The sequence below is a fragment of the Zootermopsis nevadensis genome, unplaced genomic scaffold (genome assembly GCF_977971745.1).
Source record: "Zootermopsis nevadensis isolate Lab colony 2312 unplaced genomic scaffold, Znev_1.0 Znev_ptg000010l, whole genome shotgun sequence".
NCBI lineage: Eukaryota > Metazoa > Arthropoda > Insecta > Blattodea > Termopsidae > Zootermopsis > Zootermopsis nevadensis.
The window spans coordinates 1,515,056-1,536,234 of NW_028259142.1; the positions used below are offsets into that span (position 1 = coordinate 1,515,056).

Here is a 21,179-nt window from a genome sequence, read left to right on the forward strand (position 1 = left end):
TGGTACGAGAAAAACCTGTAAAAGAAATATTCAACAGAATGGAAACCAATAAAACAAGGCATTCTTCAAGGTTGCAGCCATTGTGTTATTTGTTATTTGTAATCAACAGCGATCATTACATCACAAACCAACAAGTTGCATCACACAGCGGTACAAGAATTAATACTAGACGTCTCACTCCATGCACGGAATGTAACGCAGAACGCTCCGCTGCAAAGACCGAGCTAAAGACATTTGAAAGAAAATGCCTCACTTACAGCAAAACATTTATTTTTAACAAATTTATTGAACAAATTCATTGTTTCAAATGTCTCAATTATTACATCACATACAAAAAATACACCAAGTGCTCAAACCAAAACTGGTTCAGAAAAAAAAAGTTAAAAGACTTTAATACGATCCGTGTCGACTAGTGACGGCAAAGTCTAAACTACAACGCAACTGCAATAAGAGCACCACAGCAGCAGAAATAAAACTACGTGGAGGCAGGTTACACAAAAATTCTCAACAAACCTGAGATGAAGAGAAAATTCCTCTTACCCGACTGGAACACGAATCCTGCCGCCTAACATGTGACTACCACAGACACGCAAACCCATACTTCCTGCTGTTAGCTTAATGGCCTCCTTGGCCAGGTATCCCTGGCAATCAGGTTCTGTGCAAAGTTCTCCAAAGATGCCATCTTCTCGGCCAGAGGGTCCACTTTCTGCTCTAGCCACTCATCCACAGCAAATTGGTCAAAGTACTGTGTCATTATGTGCGCCGTCGAGTTTCTGAATGCGGTCAACTCGCGCAACAGTCGCTGGACACTGACATGCGCTTCTAGCAGCCTCCAGGGGCTGGAGAAATTATGGCGCACATTATACATGGTAAGCCAGCCATGCCGCTCTGTCAGATCAGCGTACAGCGTCATCGCTCGAGCCTGCAGCGCCACATAGCTCCCTACAGCAGAAAACAGGTTACTGCCAGGAAATGAACATGCACCCAGGTGCCACTGGAAGGGGTCAGACACGAATGACTCATCTGGGGTGACAGTAGGAGGGCAGGAGAGCGCTTGCATCCACAGACGTATCGCCTGCAGTTTAGGCCAACGAGGGTGCAACACTAGCAGCAGGTTGAGTAGCAGGGATGGGACTGACACAGGCAACAGCTCACAGAGCACTGCAAAGTGGTCGTAGCGTGACCAACCAGTAAGCACCATTCCCCGGAATTGTACGATCTTTGTGGTCCGCATGATTCGGAGCCAGGCCAGGTTGTTCTCAGAGTGGCGCCGCAGATCAGGTACTAGTGCAGTCTCACCATACGCACCCTTAAATGCACTGGCCACCCAGACATGCGGAAACACGCGCCCATACATGTGCCACACGTAGTGCGGCAACAAGCGTGCTATGTTCTCAGCGTATACCCACACTACAGGCTCGACAAGCTCTCCCAGTCCTGATTCTGCCAGGTCCGTGGATGACCAGTGCCGCAGCATATCATCCCACATGAGCGGAGTGACACCCACAAACTCAGAGCGCACAAACTGTGCCACACGAGCCACATGCTCTGCGAACAACAGCCTGCAAAAGACAACACTGTATAACTGTCGCCCCACACAGCAGCCAGCAAGAGAATAAATACCCTGTATAAGTGCGGCCACCCACAGTTTAGGACTACTCACCTGCCATTCATGTGTCTACCAGTGCATCTCCCGCATGCTGCCAGGTGGAACACCTCATCGCAGCCGATATGCAGCCACCTAGTAGTTGGATGAAGGGACATAACCTGCCGGATCAATTCTTGGACCAAGACGGAAAATGTGTCTGGGTTGGATGGGCAGATTTCCTGCGGAAAGGCAGAGAGTTCTCGAAAGTGGCGGAACTCCTGCAGCTTAAGGATGAACTCCAGGTGTCCAAAAGTCTGCACCAAAGGAATGACTTCTAGGCCGCACTCCTGCGCATAACCCAGCATCTGGAGGATCTGGAACAGGTTGCAGTATTGTAACATCACAGCTACACTAAACACAGTTGTGCTGTGACATCGGCACAGCTCATTACCATCTCACCTCCTTCCTACTGTAGGCGTTTCTAGCAGACGCATTTTGGAGGACGCCCTCGAATGGGAACATATCCTCGTACTCCACCAAGATCGCATTAGCACCTGCCGCAGCGATCAGACGGAACAGAGCCTTCAAGAAGTACATCCTGGGCGGGGCGCCTTTCAGGTCCAAGTGCACCACATACAGCTTCCGCAAAGGTCCTTCAGGATCGTTGCGTAGTCTCGTAACTGTAGCCTTCTTTGCGGAACTGTTCCATCGGACATTGAACGCGAAGAAAGTCAGTGCTACTGGAAGCAGGACGCCAAGCACCACAAAGCGACGTCGACACAGCATTTCAGACCGCTGCTACCACCTTGTGATATCACACACAGACATGGATCTCCAACAGCTGCAGTTCACACTGCAAGAAAAACAGAATGTCATGAGGTCAGATGGCAAAACGTAATGCACCTTTCCATTACATTAAAGGTGAATGTACAGTCTCACATCCTGGCTGGGCAAAGTGCTCTCAGTACCCACTCTACAAAGCCACAGGCCTCAAAAATACCAATTGTCCAAACGAACGACACATTTTTATGCTACTTACACCATACATTATACCATCAAAGGTTGTCCCACCTTCGCGCTTCATCAACATCAACACGTAAGAGTTTCATGTGCGACTACAGTTTTTGGGGAGGAGCCACATTTAATGTTGAAGGTTATCAAACATTTTGGCAACTACTGCTGTTGCTATCTTCAGGATTAACGTGTCACATGTGTTGATAACTGCAGTGTTTACCGAAACGTCTGATAACCTTCAACATTTGAACCAAAGTTGCACATTAAACTCCAGGCACGAAAACTCAAAGGCAAGGATGTAAGATTTATTTATTTATTTCTAGTTTATTTAATGACGCTGTCAGTAGTTCAGGCTATGAAGTGTTTAATGAACATGATTAATAAATAATGAAATGGAAAGAATATAAAAGGAAATGGTCGCTGGCTAATTTTAAGGTACTTTTATATGGCACATACATGGAAGGCAAGACAAAAACCACATAAACTTGGGTCAAGACAGTCTTTCTTCATGCTTAAGTGTTCTCCAGCAGAACGTTCGAGCATTCATGTCTGTCCCACTCTATCACTGCATAAGCGACATACAGTCAAAGATGACCGTCTTCTGGGATGTTGCGCCATGTGACAGACATTTCAAACATGCTGCCATCATCAGGGCGATTTCCTGATAATGGAGGCAGCATCACTGAAACGTCGATCAATTTTTACCAGGCTACACGGCGCAACATCGCACACTATATCATCACACTCATCGCCATGACAACCCGAATCTTCCACTGTTTCACGGTCTCCCAACACCAGAGCAACCAACATTTCTGCACAATACGCACAGCGCGTATTTATAACAAAATTCTGTGCGTACTTACAGAGCTGCACCATCCTCTTCCGGGCCTGACAAACTCTGCCGCGTTTCAACGCGGTTTTTGAGCGGACCGCAGACCGAAATACAAAAGGGGCGCAAGTCACGAATTCAAAAGCCACTCTAATCCTCAATGCGTTTATTGTTATTTCATTTTTCAACACGGCTTTTTTAGAAAACAGGAAGTTCGGTTAACAAACCCGCATAGTCAAGGGCGGACACCAACTAGCGAATGACATGACATACTGAAAACTCTATAGATTGACGGGCACCAGTCGCATTATGAAGCCCCAGAGATGCGCAAAGCTTGTGGGGGTTCATAGTCCAGTCTTTCTGGTACACACATCGGTGACGGGCTTTTGTGAACACGGTAATGAAAATTAATGTCATCACAACGCCTTCTGGTTTGTTGTGCCATAGAAACTGCCCCATTGCTCACTTTCTGCATCATCAGGGCGGATGAATCACTTGTAAAAACGTCGGTAAATTTATACTAGACTACAAAGCGCAACATCCCAGAAGACAGTCTCGTCTCTGAGGTAATTAACCCTTTGAAGCCGAAGATCGTCTGAATATTATTTATGAATTCAGTCCGTACCGCTAAGAAAACACTACACCTCACCATTACGAAAATCAGCTGGTTAACCCTTTGAAGCCGAAGCTCGTCTTCATAATATTTACGAATCCAGACCGTACCGCGAAGAAAACACTTCACTTAACCATTAGAAGTCGAATCAGGCGGTACCACATAAGATTTAACAAAAGAACATCCCCGTCAAAGCCTTAAAGAAGGGAAATCTGACAAGCTAAGCGATTATTAGCTTCTCCACGACTCGTTCCATGGATTTGGCGGTATTTAAACTCAAAATTCATGACCCCCCCCCCCTCCTCCCCAGAACAACACGTAGCCACTGGGTCCAAAAGACCTCAACCCAATCTACATGTCCATCCCCTCGTAATCCCCTTCATTAACGTCCCATAACATTACGATGACACAAAATTCGCAAAATCACTCTTAGCTCAAGTCTACCTGCAGAGATATTTCAATCCGCCCCCTTCTTATTTCAAGGTCGCGAACCAGAGACTTCTAGTCACATCACTTGGCCTTGCGTCATAACAACCAGATCACCGCTGTTGCGTCACAGAAATCACCTGCTGGAGTGTGGGACTAGGAGAGGAGTGGGAAATTATTTTTCTCTGAGGTCCGTTCTGGTTATTTGGAAGACGTCATAGGTCGACGGGCTTTGAGACAAGAATAATGATGAGCTACCTCAAGAAATGTACGAGCTATCAATTATTTATACCCAATGGACAAAATTTGTATTCAGTAAACATCTCAATCTTTTTTAAGACTGTGAAACAATCTTTATATTACGTATGAAAACGCTCTGTGCTAAAAGACATTAACATAATAATGTCGGTATAAGAAAAATCACAGAAGAAGGCAATGGCAAACCACTTCTGGATCATCTGCCAAGAACGTATATAAGTACGAGGTATTAAATTCATCCATCACCCTCGAAGTAGTTCCCCTGGGAGTGAACACAACGATCCCAGCGCCGCTGCCAAGCCTGGAAGCATCCCTGGAAATTTTTCTTTGTCAGCCTGTCAAGCACCATCTGCGATTCTGCCTGAATCTCTTCTATCGTCTCAAATCTCCTTCCCTTTAGCTGAATTTTCATCTTTGGGAAGAGGAAGAAGTCACACGGCGAATAAGGAGGGTGCGGGATGACGGCCATGGTGTTTAAGGCCAAAAACTGCCGAACTTTGAGGACGGTGTGCGCTGGCGCGTAGTCATGATGCGTCGCATGTGGAGTTCTTCCTTTAGAATCAGCTGACAGGTCCCATAGCCTATCCCAACAATGTCGCACAAGTCGTTGGTGGTACGATGTCGATCTTCGTGAATGACCTGCCGAATCTTCGTGACATTTTCGGGCGTTGTGCTCGAAGATGGTCGTCCAGAACGCTCGTCATCATCGACAGAGGTTCGGCCATTTTTAAAACGTGAATGCCACACAAAAGTTTGTGCACGACCCATTGCGGACTCCCCAAATGCTTGCTTTAGCATTTCATAGGTTTCCGTAGCCGTTTTGGCGAGTCTCTGGCAAGAGATTCAGGCAGAATCGCAGATGGTGCTTGACAGGCTGACAAAGAAAGATTTCCAGGGATGCTTCCAGGCTTGGCAGCGGCGCTGGGATCGTTGTGTTCACTCCCAGGGGAACTACTTCGAGGGTGATGGATGAATTTAATACCTGAGATAAGTGTACGGGTTTTATAGGCGCAGTCTTGAAACTTTCCGATCGCACCTCGTAAGTATGAGCAGGGCCCTGACAACCTTAAGGGGATGGAAGGATCCTGTTCATAATATATGGACCTGTCGTCAGACAGAACACTAAACAAAAAAAAGTAAGGAAACGCATTGAAATTCCTCTTAAGAACGTATGAGGTACACATAAATTACTCTGCAAACAGCTGCTTGTGGCGACAACGGAGTTTCCCACCATAAGGTAGACGACTTTCGCCACATTGCCTAGCAAGCGCCTTAGTTCATTAGTTGTTTAATTAAAGACGCTGACAGGAGCTCACACTAGACAACGCAGAAATAAATAATGAACTGGAAAGGATGGGGAAGGAAGACGCCGTGGTCACCATCCCCGAATTTCCCCGGAGGGACAGGCGACCGACAAAAATCTCGTTGAGGAAAGACGACGGTCTCCGGGCGCAGATTGAAACCGGAAACCTCCCGAATACAAAGCAGGAATGCCAAACGCTCGACAGCGACATTCGGTACTTCGTTTTTTCATGTGACCTTCTGCGAGAGCTTCTTCCTTGTAGGTCAGTGGAAGAAAGGCGTAAATACGTTACTGATTTCATCAATGTCAGTATTTGAAACTGTTAAACACTGAAACGTCGGGCGTGAGACACTGCAAAACACGTGTTCTGGTTCAACACATGGAACTTCTGTTCCGAAAGGTTGCCTGCCCAAGGTATACGACATAACCTGTATAAAAAAGACGTTTATAACCTTGTATGTGCTGGAGAAGAAATTATGTTGTTTTTTAAATCTTATTTCTTTGGGACGCCAGTAGACAGCGAAACAAATGAGGTATACAAATACGTGTTTGGCACCATTTAATAATAATTTCCACGGCAACTTCGCCTTGTATCTCGTCACGCGATCCGGAAGAGACGGAAGGAAAATTTATTTAAATGGCACTGACTTAAGCTACGTAAAATTATACGATACAACGCTATTTTCCGGCACCAACCTCGTTTGTTACTGACAAACTGTGACAAATTCCGCCGGTGTACCTCGATTTCAAAGAACTGCCTTCGACTAACGGTATGTTCGTGCCAGAGACCAAGATCGAACTTCGCCGTTGTCTCCCTCTTCGTGGAGCGAAGGAGAACGGGAAGGCCATCCTTGGACTCGATTCAATTAACTTTTTATTTGTTTATCGCCAAAGCACAGCAGTGAAAGGGCCGTCCTGTCACGTGTCACGGTCGTCGCTCACTTCTCCTCATTTCCGCGCTGGCCGACGAGGGCAATTTGGTCATCCGGCAAATCCTGGGAAAAGCGACTCGGCGCCCATTCGTTTGACGAACACGGCTATAAATGGTCTGCGGCGACTGAATAAAACCACGAAAACCGACTGGACGGTGACGGTACGGCCGTTCTGCAACAGCAGTCAGTAACCACAATCCGAAGATTTTAATATTCTTAAAACGCGACATCAGGTATAAAACATTTAATGTTTTAAGTCTATTACAGCACTGCAAATTGCATCACTCTGTACCTGCTGGTAAGCAAACATAATCTGCCGATCATACGGGCCAAGAGCTCGCAGGGTATTAAGCAATGCTGCATCAACTTGAGGCTGCAATACCTCGACTTATCCTTATTTATTAAAAGAACGTACAGCAAACGAGGAAAACAACGGGAGATTAATAGGAAATCTGAAGTTCTCTTTTCAGAAGCCAAGTCGATCAAGAAGAAGAAGAAGAAGAACACCGCAAAACAAGGAACAGAAACAAAAGACAGCATTCTCCAGAATCGCCGCTGTGAAGGAATACAACAGCTGGTGAAACACGCATTGTAAAATGTCAACATACATTCTACTGTCGACCATTCAGTTCACCTTCAAAAGGAGAAAATGTATGCAACCTAGTTCTCTGAGATCCGCTTTAATATTATCCTCCCAAATACGCCTCAGTCTTCCAAATGGTCTCCTTCTTACTCTTCACGCTTTACAACCAATACCTTGCGTGCCTTTATCACGTCCATGAGCGGTGCAAGCCCGAACCATCTCATCGTACTTGGCACCGTCATCCATAATGACGCTAATAATAAGTCGTAATAATTATTATTATTATTATTATTATTATTATTATTATTATAGCGCGGTTTAATAAAAACACGGGCAAAAAATGGAAACTTATTCCAGTTTAATTCCGCACCCACATTATTACAAATTCCTTTCCACCACTTTGTTTCAGCTTTCAACATCAGCAAGTCTTCCTTCATTAGCCTACACATGTAATCCCGTACGCGAAAAAAGAATATCGAATGCGCTGTAACAAACAAACAGCACAAAAATCACACGCCAATTACGTGGTGGAAGGCCACGTCACTCTATTAACCTGAAGGTCTCTCTGCTCACACAAGTGGGAGATCTCAAAAGTGTGAGGAAATGGTCGTAGCATGATTCAGAGGCTGAATAAAACCGCGAAAAGTCAGGGGAGTTGTTAAAATTCGGAGTGTCGACGTTCGCCTTCTGATCTGCAACGCCGTCAAGACTTGGAAGGCTGAAAATGAAAGCAGCATGTTCCTCCGAAACGTCGATATGTACCTACAATTAACAATTTCGCTTCCGTGATAAACCTCAAAGTTCACTGAGACCTCCTGTCATTTCCTACGGACATCAGTTATATTTAATCGTCCTGTCCTTTGCGTAACGGCATGAGTCACGACTCTCCTGTGCAAGAAATTCCCAAAGTTGGTAAACTCGAGACGTTAATCACAATCGCAACCACAGTCTGCCATTAATTCTTTTGTGAGCCTCTTCAAATACGCAGAATAACACAACTTGTTTCTATCCACGTCAGCATTATCTGCCTAAACCTTTGAAGCACAAAGCTTAACTAAGCAACATTTAAGAACTGAGTCCGTACCACGAAGAAAACACCACACTTCACCATTACAAAGATCGACTGGTTAACGCCGTTTAGGGAAATAATCGCTGTTTACAGTGAGAATCACACGAAACTAATAGATACAGTGCGTAGGCGTCTAGATAATATTTAAAAATTCAGTCCGTACCGCGAAGAAAACACGACACTTCACCATTACAAAGATCGACTGGTTAACGCTGTTTAAAGAAATAATCGCTGTTTACAGTGAGAAACGCACGAAAGTCATAGATACAGTGCGTAGGCATGTAAATAATATTTAAAGATTCAGTCCGTACCGCGAAGAAAACACAACACTTCACCATTACAAAGATCGACTGGTTAACGCTGTTTAAGGAAATAATCGCTGTTTACAGTGAGAATCACGCGAAACTCATAGATACAGTGCGTAGGCATGTAAATAACATTTAAAGATTCAGTACGTACCGCGAAGAAAACACCACGCTTCACCATTACATAGATCGACTGGTTAACGCAGTTTAGGGAAATAATCGCTGTTTACTCTGAGAAAACAAATAAATACACTCTGTGCGCAACATGCACAACCAGGTGGCACATACAGTTATCGCTGGGGATTAAATGATTAATATTCGTCTTGCATTTATTGTTCACCATCATACGCTGACGGGCGTCGAGCACCGTTATCAACTTCCTGAAACCGGCCCTCTATCAAAGTAGTTCACACTAATCACTTTGTGTCTGTTACAAAGTTTCAACACCAAATGCGTTTACCAACAGCGCAGGAGACAGAAGTCTTGGCGACGTCACTGGGAAAAAACCCTTTAACCACAGACATCCTTTGCCACCTCACGCAGCGCTGATCGGCTCTTGATTGTCCCTTTAAGGGCATCTACTGATAGGCGCCACTGACCGGGCAGAAGAGACGAGAACGTGGATAAAACTGTTCCAAAATTTCCACTCTTTACCACGTGAATAACAAATCGAGGATGAGATGGGTCTGGCATGTAGCGCGCATGGGGGAGATGACAAATGCATTCAGAATTTTGATTTTGAAGCCAGAAGAGACGACTCAGATGACCTAGGGGTAGAAGGGATGATAATATTAAAATTAATCTTAGGGGAACACGTAATATACCTCAGGGTGAAAAGCCAGGGAATTTCTTGACTACCTGAGGGCTCAATTAGCTTCTGTTTGTGCTCAAATACCCTCAATTTGTGTTCTTGATCTCTTGTATGGGACCAAAGTTTTACATCCATACAAAATAAAATAATAATTAAAATCAACGAAAGTATTATTATCACTACGAAGTTAATTCATAGGTTGGTCACATCTGAAACAGAGGAGGGGAGGGGAATTCCAATGAGGAGTGTCACAACAGATGAGAGCTACCTTCTGCAGGTTGCAAGAAAACAACAATTCTTCGAAAAGGCATTACAAGAAGGCATTATGCGCATTAACATGAAGTGACTCAGGTTTCAAGATAACGTCGAACAAGCGAAGTGAACAACTCCTTCGAAAATACGCATCGCCGATCCGTACACTGTGCAAACACCCCCAAAAACATTACGGTACCCCTTGCACCTTGTTCAGACACGCGAGGGTAGACAGCAGAATCAGACGCCTGAATATTTTGAGGAATTGGTGGTACAGCTCATGAACCATCAACCTCGGGGCTGGGCCCAGGCAAAGGGGAGAGCCCCCCGGAAGGCCGCAGGGAATCACGGGACGGCCCTGTTCCCTGCCCCCCCCTCCTCCTCGTCCTCTGCCCCACCATCTCGCAGAACGCAATATAACCAGCATCCGAGAACGGAGTAAAATCACTTGTCGCGAGTCAAACTGGTGAGTACACGAAAGTTGGTGACACGATCCGGGAGTAGAACGGGGTGCTGTGGGGGACGAGGAGGAGTGGCCAAACCTCAGACACAGTTACAACAAACAGCTGTCTCGTAAGAGTGTGAAACTTGGTACCTCTGACGGAAGAACACGACGCGAAGATGGAAGGTTTTTAAGGCGGTGAAAAGACAAATGTTGGTCTACTGGGTTGTGACGCCGACAAATGTTGGGAGGCTTCGATGGGGTGGGAACACAGCTCAAATGCGGAAGACGAAATATGCGTTTTGGAGGGAAAAATCTTGGAAGACACGGGAAATCGGCGGATAACATTAAGATGATGTTCAGGGGCCGAAGGTGTGTGTGTGTGTGTGTGGATGAAATTTGGATCGGTTTCACGCTTCGGTGATGGCATCGATGAGCAGGTAGGGTTCGAATTTAAAAACTTATCAAAACTCGCGTTAGCAAATCAGGCTTCGAGGACGTGGGTTAGAATCACGCGAATATATGAAGACGGGGTTAAAAACCTCTGCGGGGAATTTATCACATCGCGAACGTGACGAAGAGAAATCGAGTGCTGGGTGGGTCCATATAAAAACAAAACTTCTCTAACTGTAACGAGAGACTGCGGTAGATTTCGCCCAGTCAAAAACGGAAACATATGTTACGATATTACTACGAGTTTTTATTTGGCCTCGCCGAATGTTTGAGGGCAGAGACACAGTGAACGGGCAAGTTACATAAGAAGGATTTTCACAGCGGGCTGCACATTAAGGTGAAACTGGGAAGAAACAAGGACAATGCAGTCCAACCGGAAAGTATGTCAGTCAGATTGCAAGACTTGTGGTCCTCACGGAGACGAGAATGAAGATATATATATCTTCTGGAACGTTTGAAGAAGTTTACCGACGTTTTAGAAGACCATGCTGCCTCAATCATGTAATCGCCCCTAAGATGAAGGCAGCAAGGACCTCTCAAACGTGGGTAAACTTCCACCAGACTACACGACGTTACAACCCAGAAGACAGCCATCTTGAAACTTACTTTTCTCACAGCAAGTCGCCTTTTAAAAAAACTTTACATCAAGTTCACTAAAGCTTTTAGTACAGACTCCACACTTCGATGCGTGAAGTCTGACCATGGTTTATTTAACAACACTGTATCATCTAGCGTTGCAGCTCAAAAAGACAGACATAACATCCGGGCATTTTTTTGTGTGGAGGGGCTGAGTAAAACCATGAAAAAACCTCAGTCAGGATAGTCGGAATGCTAACCACTCGACCACGACGTTCAGCGAGTTTGATTCGAAACTAAAGCAAGTGAGCACAATTCCCGTTGGAAAGTAACGGCTGATTACTGGATTAATATAGTCTTCGTATTTGCGAACGTCAGCGTATAAAACCACAAATCGGAACACAGACATTCAAGTACCATTTCTTTAATAGCATCTAAAAACTTAAAATTTACGCGATTCGAGAACAGGAACGCAAGGCTTTATGTAATGACTCCTCAGAGAGAGAGAGAGGTGTACAGGTGAGAGAATACACAAGCCAGGGGGCATCGTCCTTGACGTGTGTTTACAAACTATACAAAGCTGCCCAGAAGGAGCACACCGAACATGAGAGGAACAGAGAGGTCTTGGCGTGAAGTCGTTCCACGCTTTCACGGACCTATGGAACGTCAAATTACATCACGAGTATTGTTACTGTCGTAAACATTATTGGACCCAGCGGATGAGACTCGTTATCCCCCCCGTAACGCCACATCCTGAATGTGCAGGATTGCCAAATCTCCAAGGGGCACAAGGAAATCCTTGGGAACCTACCAAAGCACCTGCTCCGCCCGGTCTCTGGGTTGTAACGTCGCGTAGACTTGTAGGCGTTAACAGAATCGTTTCGGAGAAACATATTGCCTCCATCTTCGGGTCTGAAGGCTTTACTTAAACGTCAGAGTTGATTTATACTGTTAAATTACGAGGGGGGAAACGCCCCAACAGCATTTTATAATTAAATCTGTCAGTTCGATAAGTATCTCATGGCATCACGTATCGGAACCAAATTCTTTGTCTGTCTACAAATTAAATCCGTGGAAATGGCGTGACGCAGAAAACCGATTCTTTTACAGAAATTAACAGCATGAAACCGCCACGCAAGTGCGTCTCGTGTTCACGCAGACCAGTGGTATTCAACCTGGGGTACGCGTACCCCTGGGGGTACGCTAAGACATCTTAGGGGGTACGTGAAATTTAAAAAAAATATATTTTATGATAAACACTGAATAATCAGTAATGAAATTTATTTTAGATGTATAACTTGAATTATACGCCTTTGGGGGTACAAAGTTGAAGAGAAATTATATCTGGGGGTACGCGAGCAAAAAAGGTTGAATACCACTGACGCAGACAATCGCAGGATGGGGAGACGGAAACTGAGGTTGGCCGCTCTAGACATAAGTTTCTGCCTAAGTTTATCGGCGGCAGAACACGTGCACTAATTTCGCAGTGCAAGATGTCAGTCGCCACGCAACTGTGACAGTGACGTCATACTGTTTCAGGTCCGTGAATGGTCATGGGTTCCATTCCCGAGCTGTCCATTCTCCGGGGAGAGGTGCGCTCCCTCGGCAATGGGCCCCACCTCTTGCATCGTCTCTTCGAGCGGGCAGTTTGCCATTTCGGGAAGCTGAAGGCCCTGACCTTCCATAGCAGAACCCTCAGTTTCGAGACCCTGGACGCTACTGCAAACAAACTGGCGAGGTCGATGCTCCGTTATGCCACAAGCGTGGGCGTGCGGGCAAATCAGGACGGCGACTTCTTGGTGGCCGTGTGCATGGAACCCAGCGACCGACTGGTGGTAACATTGCTGGCTGTCTGGAAAATAGGGGCGGCATATCTACCACTCGACTCCAACTTCCCCTCTTCCAGGGTCAGCCACATCCTGAACGAGGCACAACCCATGTTCGTTGTGGTCGATAAGGGTAAGTTCTTCTTCCCCAAAGCCTTCAATCCACGTTTTCCTCCTTCCAGTTGCAACCCCAGGACCTTTACCTTCACTTGCTCTAAGTATCACATTGTTTCAGATGAACCGGAATTGTTCGGATCATTCAGGAACATTACCCAGTACGAGGAGTTGCACCAGCTGGCTGCAAATCTTTCGCCGGAGCCAGTGCCCGACACTGAGACAATGACTGACAAGAACACATCACTTGCTGTCGTGCTATACACTTCTGGTAGCACAGGCATTCCTAAAGGCAAGTAACTCCACCTGTGTCCATCTTTTTTACTTATGACAGTCACAAGTCGTAACGTTCATGTGTAATCAAATTATATCAGAACTGCTCACCTACCACTACGGAACAAAGATGAAAACTCAACTTCAACGTAAGTTCAAATTGTGATACCAGGTTGTGGAAGATAAGTGCTTGGGTAAAATGCACCCTGATGTTATGACTGATTGCGCGTCGATAAAAACATAAAAATTGGTGGTTTACAAGTTCAAACTTCATCTCCTTCTGGAAATATCTATGAAATGGAAAGGTGCATTTCTTGAAACAAAATTGTTATGAAGAAACACAGTTCACCCTCAAATCTAGCAGGTTCTGCTCCCATCTTCACGCTATTTCTCCCTCCTCGTACTTAATTCGGTATAATAGACCCCAAGGGGTACGACAAACTAAGCGAAGTTTATCCTCCACAGGAGTGCGGCTACCACACCAGGTGGTGCTCAACAGACTGTTGTGGCAGTGGTGTACATTCCCATATGGTCCTCAGGAGCATGTCTGCGTCTTCAAGACTGCTCTTACATTTGTGGATTCGGTCGGGGAGTTGTGGGGGCCCTTGCTGCAGGGCCGCAACATACTCGTGGTGCCCCGTGATGTCACAAAGGATCCTGAGCGACTCCTACATGTCCTCGAGGAACACAAGGTTTGGACCAATTTGCCGATCACGCCATGTCCTGACCGACTATTACTAAGCAATAAGTCGTGTATCTTCATGTCACTATAGTATTACAGGTGCAACGGTTGGTCCTTGTGCCATCACTCCTGCGCTCACTGCTGCTAGTGTTGGGATTTGAAGCCAAGAACAAGAGACTCCTGAACCACCTCACGACATGGGTATGCAGTGGGGAGCCACTCCCTGCCCAGCTTGCCTGCGACTTCTTTGCCCACTTCGATTCTGGTGACCATGTACTCTGCAACTTCTACGGGAGCACAGAGGTAATGGGCGATGTCACATACCACGTGATGCGATCTGCCACCGACGTCAACGAGAGTGCCAAGGTGCCCATAGGTCAGTGCAATCCCAAATGTTCGTTCTATGTATTATATCTGTGAACTAAATTCATAATCCTCAGTTCATGTTTGCAGGTCGTCCCGTTTACAACACTGCCATCTACCTGCTGGACGAGAATCACCATCCTGTGGTGTCAGGTGAAAAAGGCGAACTGTACGTGTCTGGCTTCAACCTTACCCAGGGCTACGTGAGGGGTCGGGACCCTGATCGCTTCCTAACCAACCCACTAACCGTTGACCCTGGTGAGTGGTGTGTCAGTAAGAGGCAAATGCATTGGAACCGATGATACACGTCACTTTCCACAACATCCTGATAAAACAATTGTCAACATTTCATGTTTAGAGACCTTAGCAAACTTTTTTATGGGCTATAATGTTTGTCCAAATAAAATTTAACTGAAAACCTTAAAACATATTTAGATTTAGTTTGCTGCTACAATCTGTGGTACTACCATGCGCGCAACATACTGCACTCATGTTACCTGCGACTTATCGTCTAGCAGAATTTTCTCCATCCTACTGTTACCTCAAATGTCTAAGGTCAGAAATGTGTTTTCAAACACTCTTGTTTCCGTTGCAGAACACTCTCGTCTTTACCGCACAGGGGATTTCGCCCGCCTTGTAAAGGGCTCACTCGTGTACGAGGGACGCACAGACTCCCAGGTGAAAGTCAGGGGTCATCGAGTCGACCTGTCCGAGGTGGAGCGTGCCGTGGCAGCAGTGCCTGGCATTGACAAGAGTGTCGTGTTGTGCTACGAGCCGGGAGGGACCGAGCAGGTAATTAACTTAATTACGAGTCTCGGTGGTCACGTACAGGTGCAATGAACAGATATTCAGTCACACCCTTGTTGCAGGCACTGCTGGCCTATGTGACGACACATCCTGGTGCCTGCCTGACGTCACAGCAAGTGGAGACTGAGCTCCACAAAAGCCTTGCAACTTACATGCAGCCACAGGTAACTTGCATAAATTTCAGAGCTTAAACCAATCAGATAATCTGGAAAAACAGATTCAAATAGATGTAATGGAAGCATACACAGTCTATTTGAAAGATTATCTCTGTATCTTCCTGGGCAAAACAGAAAACATGTCATGATATCAAGACTTGAGCATGAGAACTGAATATAATTCCACTGGGCTAGATTCAAATGGAGATAATTAAAAAATTATTTTCACCTTCCGGGACACTAACCACTAGAAACAATGAAATAGTCCACTTCATATGTGAAGGTGCCCACAGGATGGGATAAAAAAACGCGTATGTAATTTAAGTGAAAAAACATTTTACAATGTAACCACAGGGAACTGAATGAACTATCTGGCATTAGAATCCATGGTAAGAGAGAATTGTTTCTGCAGGTGTTTGTAGTGGACAACATCCCACTCCTTGTCAATGGCAAGACAGACCGACAGGCACTGTTACAGAGATACGAGGAACAAAACACCGGCAATGACGGTAAGCAAACCACACACACTGCCTTTCAGGCCTTTATATTAATTTTCATATTTACATATAAATCTGAGTACTTATTTGTGACTTTACCACTCAATTCGTTATTTACTGAAGGTCTAGAAAAAACTAGCGAGGAAAGTCTCATGGCCCACATCATAGACTATCCCACCTTCTATTTGGAGACTGAGGGAATACACGATAAATCTGTCAGCCATAACAAATGCCTCCAATGGTACAGTCACTTGAGCTACGCAGACGTATTATCAACGAAGTCGAACCGTATCAGGAATAAGCAGAACTTATGACCCCTTGCTAGTCACCAGATGGAATCTGAGAAGTTTTTACACTATCAGGCATCTTGTATTTCAGTTTTAAAGTCCCACGCCATAGCATTTTAAAGTTAAAAAAAACTTAATAAGTCTGTTGGTTTCTTACACAACAACCGACATTTTTACACACAGGAAGAATAATCGAAGTCTAACAAAATTGTGTACTTGCAGGACACAGAGCAGACAACCTAAAGATAGACTACACGGGAATAGCAGCCAAGCAACTGGAAGCAGCACATGCTCTGTTTGAGACAGTGGCATCAGTTCTAGGAGGCAGCGCACGTTCCAAGGTGCGCCGTGAGGCAAACTTCTATGAGCTTGGTGGCAACTCACTTAATTCTGTGTTCACTGTCACCAAGCTAAGGCAGAAGGGATATATCATAGGTCAGTCACATTTCCCTAGCTTCAGAGAACTCTAAACCTGATCAGAACAATTGTGACAGTCAATTAATTTTGCTCTGTGACTTGTAGGTATTACCAACTTCATCTCAGCCAAAGACCTGCAACAAGTGTTGGATCAAATGCGAAGAGCAGATGTCGACGCCGCAACGGTCACCGAGAAGCAAGAGGACAAGAGGTATACGGCACAAATGTTGCAAGACGAACACAAGGACGCTGTAAACCAGTAAGTGCGTTTCGCCCGAAATAACCTTTTACTCTTTATGGCAAGAGCAATGCAACATACAACCCAGATATAGTTTAGCATAAGCCACACTTTGAAACTGTGCCAGCTCACAAGAACAAATACCACACCTCTGTTTATATTTTAGATCATACTGGACTGATCACTTGCATTACGGTGCTTGACGTAACGACCATAACAAGACTGTTACATTTAAAAAAAAAACTCTGATAGTCACACAGATGGCTATCATTGTCTTGATGGAACATTTACCTCCATCTTATAGCTCAGTCACAACTCAGAGGACCACCAGAGACATTTTCATCACTACAAAAACCCCAGATCTCAGACAAAATTACAAGTCAATTTTAAACAGTTTTGACGACGGCAGTTTACACTTAAAATTATTCATTGTCAGGACTTTTTCCATTGTCTGTTCTTCAAAACCACGACGACCAGTGACAGAGACTAGATCTAAGGGACCCAACAGAGTAGGTACCTCTCACCTGAAGACGGAGACAGAACCAGCCTCCGAAACGTCGTGGTTTTAAAGAACAGACGATGGGAAAAGTCCTGACAATAAATAATTTTAAAATTATAGGTCTTTAAAATCAAAGTTAAGTGGTCAATTTGAGGATAACACAAAGTGCAGAAGTGAGTGATTCACAAAGGTCACCCAGTGTTAATGGACTAATGAAACACAGGAAGGTATGACCAAAAAAAAAAAAAAAAAGCAGTACAGAATTCTAGTGGGAAACTTGCAAAAGAACCAGTAGGAGATGGGAGGGGTAATCTTAAGATGGAAGTGGACAGAAATGCCTCAGGTCAAAATCTAATCAGTGTTAAAAAATGTTGGCTTCTGCCATGAGAAAATTATAGTGACAACCTTATAAAAGAAATGAAAATGTTTACTCACATTGTTTGCAGCATGATCACTGAGAGTTTCTACGAGAAGGCAGATCTGGAGCAGTGGCTGAAGCCGGACATCCATCGAGAGGACTACAAGGACCTTACTGACAAGATATGGGAGCCCCTCGTCCTGAAAAACCTCAGTTTTCTCATCAAGGACGCATCTGGGGAACCAGTCGGAGTAGCTCTCAACTTCGACGCGCATGATGAACCCTCTGTGGAGATTGCCAGCAAGCTGGAGATTGTGTTTGATTTCTTGGAGTTCCTGGAGGGTCCTATCAGGTACTACACACAAAACAAAAGAGTTTCAGTCCCACCATTTCTAGGCTACAATATGGCAAACATTCTGCAATATTAAAAACTAAGTTACATTTATTGTGGGTCCCACAGTGTTTACAAAATAACTAATAACCTAATTATCATATATCATCTATGTTTCTCTCTAAGATAAATAACATAATCTTATTGAAAACAAATACATTAATTCAACACATTAAGCTTGACAGTTGTACCAGTACCGACAGTTTCATTTATCCAAGATGTTGGCTTTGACGACATGTCTTACAAAAGTTACCTGAAACACTGATTTTATGTTTTCAGTGTTCAAAAGTTCAGAATTTATAGTATTAGCTGTCACAGTTAAATATCTCACTCAGAAATAATGCCACCTGAAACAGTCAGTTACAATTGTCTTCCTTGCGGCTTCAGCTGTTCACTAGAAATGCCAACGATAGGAATGATATAAGGCATGCCTAAGGTGCTGGCGACTTCACTCTTTAGTCCTAAGTGCAACTCCACTTGAAATTCTCAGGGAAAAACAGCTACCTCAGGGGAAGGGCAAAGTGTTGCACAGCTTCATGATGGCAACCCACCCATCACTCAACTATCAACAGAACATTGCGGCTATGCACTTCATGGAAGCTGAGGTGCTCAAGATGGCGAAGAATAAAGGTTTTGCTGGCATCTTCACGACCAACACCAACCCTCTAACCCAGGTTTGTGTGGATACGTTATGGTATGTCTGTAAAACTAAATAATCTGAGTCACAACACCAACGCATTGGCAGCAGAACCTCCCACAGTTCAATCAATTCACCTTTTCAAAATACATTTCCTTGAAAGTCCCCCCCCCAATATATGATCACCCTAATGTGGCTCAGTGTTTCAGGAAATCATGTTCAAAATTATTTCTCTGTCAAAATTTTGTATTTATTTATTTTGCACATTTCAGCTTGTTGTTCATAATATTCTTGACCTAAATACTCAAACATTCACAAAAAATAATATATCAAACTAACACCATCTATCAGTAGACTCAAGTTACCGAACTCACATGTAAAACAACTGAAAATGTCCTCTTATTGTGTCAACAGCAACTTGGCACTGATGTGTATGAATACCAAGTGCTCCATGACTATCAAGTGAACCTGTACACGGCCCCAGACGGATCAAAGCCATTCCGAGAAGCACCAGCCAGCCAGAGAGCCGTCTGTTCGTGGAGACCGATATAAGGCAGACCAATCACAAACTGCATCTGCATACAGACATGAAAACAGATTCTTCATTTCGATAAATTACCTTACAGTTCAAAGTCCATGTAACTTTACATTCATAGAAGTTATTTATACTTCAGATTTGTACACACACCATTGCTACATCTGTTCTAGTCCATTATCTGTCAGGCAAGGTGCTGTTGCAATTTAAATTCCTATAAATATTAAAACAAAAGTTCTACCACCAAGATGATCTGCACCTTGGATATAGAGAATTGTTAGTGTAGTGCTATAAATCTCTTGGACTGCTGTAATGTTTATATGTTTTGTACATACACAAATATTTATACAGATATCAGTATTTATCATTATGTAGAATTCAAGATGGTTAATAAAAGGGACTGGACAACCAGAAATGCATCTACTAAACCCTCTAATCTATACAAGTACTTTAAGCTGGCATGGAGGAAATGGTTTCACATCAAATTTGAATGTGTTTTTACCATGATATCATCCAACAAAATATTATGCTGGGTACAGAACAATAGTTGATTCATCTGTAAGTCAGCAACCCTAACAAACATGCCCAATCTAATTAGGTAAAATAACTGTCCAGTAAGCACAAAACAGTTACATGTAGGAAATAACATAACTCCACCCACTTCAGCTTTAAATTAAATACAGATGAGCTTATAGGACATTTTCAAACAAATTGTAGTATTTTTATGGCAGGAACCCATAGGTTGAAAGAAATGGTTTTTGTCATGAAAACTGTAAAACCTCATACTATAAATGAGCTTACAGATATCAGCTTGAGGCCATCTGGAAGCTAATAATGTGCAGTTTCTAACAAGGAAATACATACTTAAGTTAGACTTGTCTGCTACAAGGTGTTTAAAGTTGGCATTTACCCCTAAATTACTTATATCATGTGTCCTACTTGCCTGTAGTTTATTTAAAAACGCTATTTCATAGAAGATGGCTGTCTTCTGGTTGAAGGGCCGTGTAGTCTGGTACAAGTTTACCACCATTTCAGGGGTATATGCTGCCTCCATGATCAGGACAACTCTTTGTACTGCTAACTTGGATATTCAGAAACCAAATCGGGAACTCAGCGTAACACAACATACATAACAAAGCTTGTACTTGTCTCTCTATATATATATATAATATGATCGAATTTCAGTGTATTAATTTCCCGTTCTTCATGTGTCAACTATTACATCAAAGTTACACCACAACATTTTTTTAATCTGAACGCACTGTGACTCATTGATTTGTCACAGATGAAATTATCAAACTTGACATTACTGCCATCTATCATCACAACATGTAAATCGGAGCCCCATTGCAAAACAGAAGGCTAACAGGCCTATTATTATACACGTCAATTATACAGCCGGTAAAATGGTCAACTACTATTCAATCTACAACCATTCGCCATGGACATTAAATCACAAATCAAAGGCTCTTTTTTTCCTGAATAGTGAAATTGACTATTTACTTCCACTGTGGGGAACAATTTTAACCCAGAAGGATAAAGTGACAGGAGGCTGGCAAAAACTGCACAATGAAAAACTTCAACAAATAAAACTATTCACCAAATTTTGGAGTAGAGAAGTGGACACTTCAGAAACCTAGGTATTG

At 44.0% G+C, this 21,179-nt stretch overlaps 2 protein-coding genes across 4 annotated transcripts; one reads left to right on the forward strand and one right to left on the reverse strand.

Annotated features, from left to right (window-relative positions):
• Nucleotides 1-253: 253 nt before the first annotated feature.
• On the reverse strand, nucleotides 254-18,186 carry LOC110827229 (hexosaminidase D). 2 transcript variants are annotated; one of them, XM_022058690.2, is made up of 4 exons: nucleotides 18,048-18,186; nucleotides 2,048-2,441; nucleotides 1,664-1,962; nucleotides 254-1,562 (listed from the first exon to the last, which is right to left on the reverse strand). In XM_022058690.2, exons 2-4 carry the CDS (start codon nucleotides 2,372-2,374, stop codon nucleotides 611-613), a joined length of 1,578 nt encoding a protein of 525 aa, XP_021914382.1. In that variant the 5' UTR covers nucleotides 2,375-2,441; nucleotides 18,048-18,186; the 3' UTR covers nucleotides 254-610. The 2 variants fall into 2 exon arrangements, with proteins under 2 accessions (XP_021914382.1, XP_021914384.1); XM_022058692.2 differs by lacking the exon at nucleotides 18,048-18,186 and adding an exon at nucleotides 3,466-3,742.
• Nucleotides 10,385-19,948, forward strand: e (nonribosomal peptide synthetase ebony). 2 transcript variants are annotated; one of them, XM_022058688.2, is made up of 14 exons: nucleotides 10,385-10,449; nucleotides 12,994-13,413; nucleotides 13,516-13,686; nucleotides 14,133-14,359; nucleotides 14,449-14,725; nucleotides 14,803-14,970; nucleotides 15,308-15,504; nucleotides 15,582-15,683; nucleotides 16,087-16,183; nucleotides 16,681-16,893; nucleotides 16,981-17,134; nucleotides 18,059-18,322; nucleotides 18,852-19,035; nucleotides 19,413-19,948. In XM_022058688.2, exons 2-14 carry the CDS (start codon nucleotides 13,002-13,004, stop codon nucleotides 19,548-19,550), a joined length of 2,604 nt encoding a protein of 867 aa, XP_021914380.2. In that variant the 5' UTR covers nucleotides 10,385-10,449; nucleotides 12,994-13,001; the 3' UTR covers nucleotides 19,551-19,948. The 2 variants fall into 2 exon arrangements, with proteins under 2 accessions (XP_021914380.2, XP_021914381.2); XM_022058689.2 differs by lacking the exon at nucleotides 10,385-10,449 and adding an exon at nucleotides 10,471-10,556.
• The last annotated feature ends 1,231 nt before the right edge of the window (nucleotides 19,949-21,179 follow it).

What these genes read in the sequence shown, in the direction of transcription:
- LOC110827229 (XM_022058690.2), bottom strand. Translation starts at nt 2,374, where the DNA reads ATGCTGTGTCGACGTCGCTTTGTGGTGCTTGGCGTCCTGCTTCCAGTA. An exon ending in ACGCCTACAGTAGGAAGGAG is followed by an intron (nt 1,963 to 2,047) that starts GTGAGATGGTAA and finishes AACCTGTTCCAG; the next exon opens with ATCCTCCAGATGCTGGGTTA. An exon ending in GGTAGACACATGAATGGCAG is followed by an intron (nt 1,563 to 1,663) that starts GTGAGTAGTCCT and finishes TGTCTTTTGCAG; the next exon opens with GCTGTTGTTCGCAGAGCATG.
- e (XM_022058688.2), top strand. Translation starts at nt 13,002, where the DNA reads ATGGTCATGGGTTCCATTCCCGAGCTGTCCATTCTCCGGGGAGAGGTG. An exon ending in TAGCACAGGCATTCCTAAAG is followed by an intron (nt 13,687 to 14,132) that starts GCAAGTAACTCC and finishes TATCCTCCACAG; the next exon opens with GAGTGCGGCTACCACACCAG. An exon ending in ATGTCCTCGAGGAACACAAG is followed by an intron (nt 14,360 to 14,448) that starts GTTTGGACCAAT and finishes ATAGTATTACAG; the next exon opens with GTGCAACGGTTGGTCCTTGT.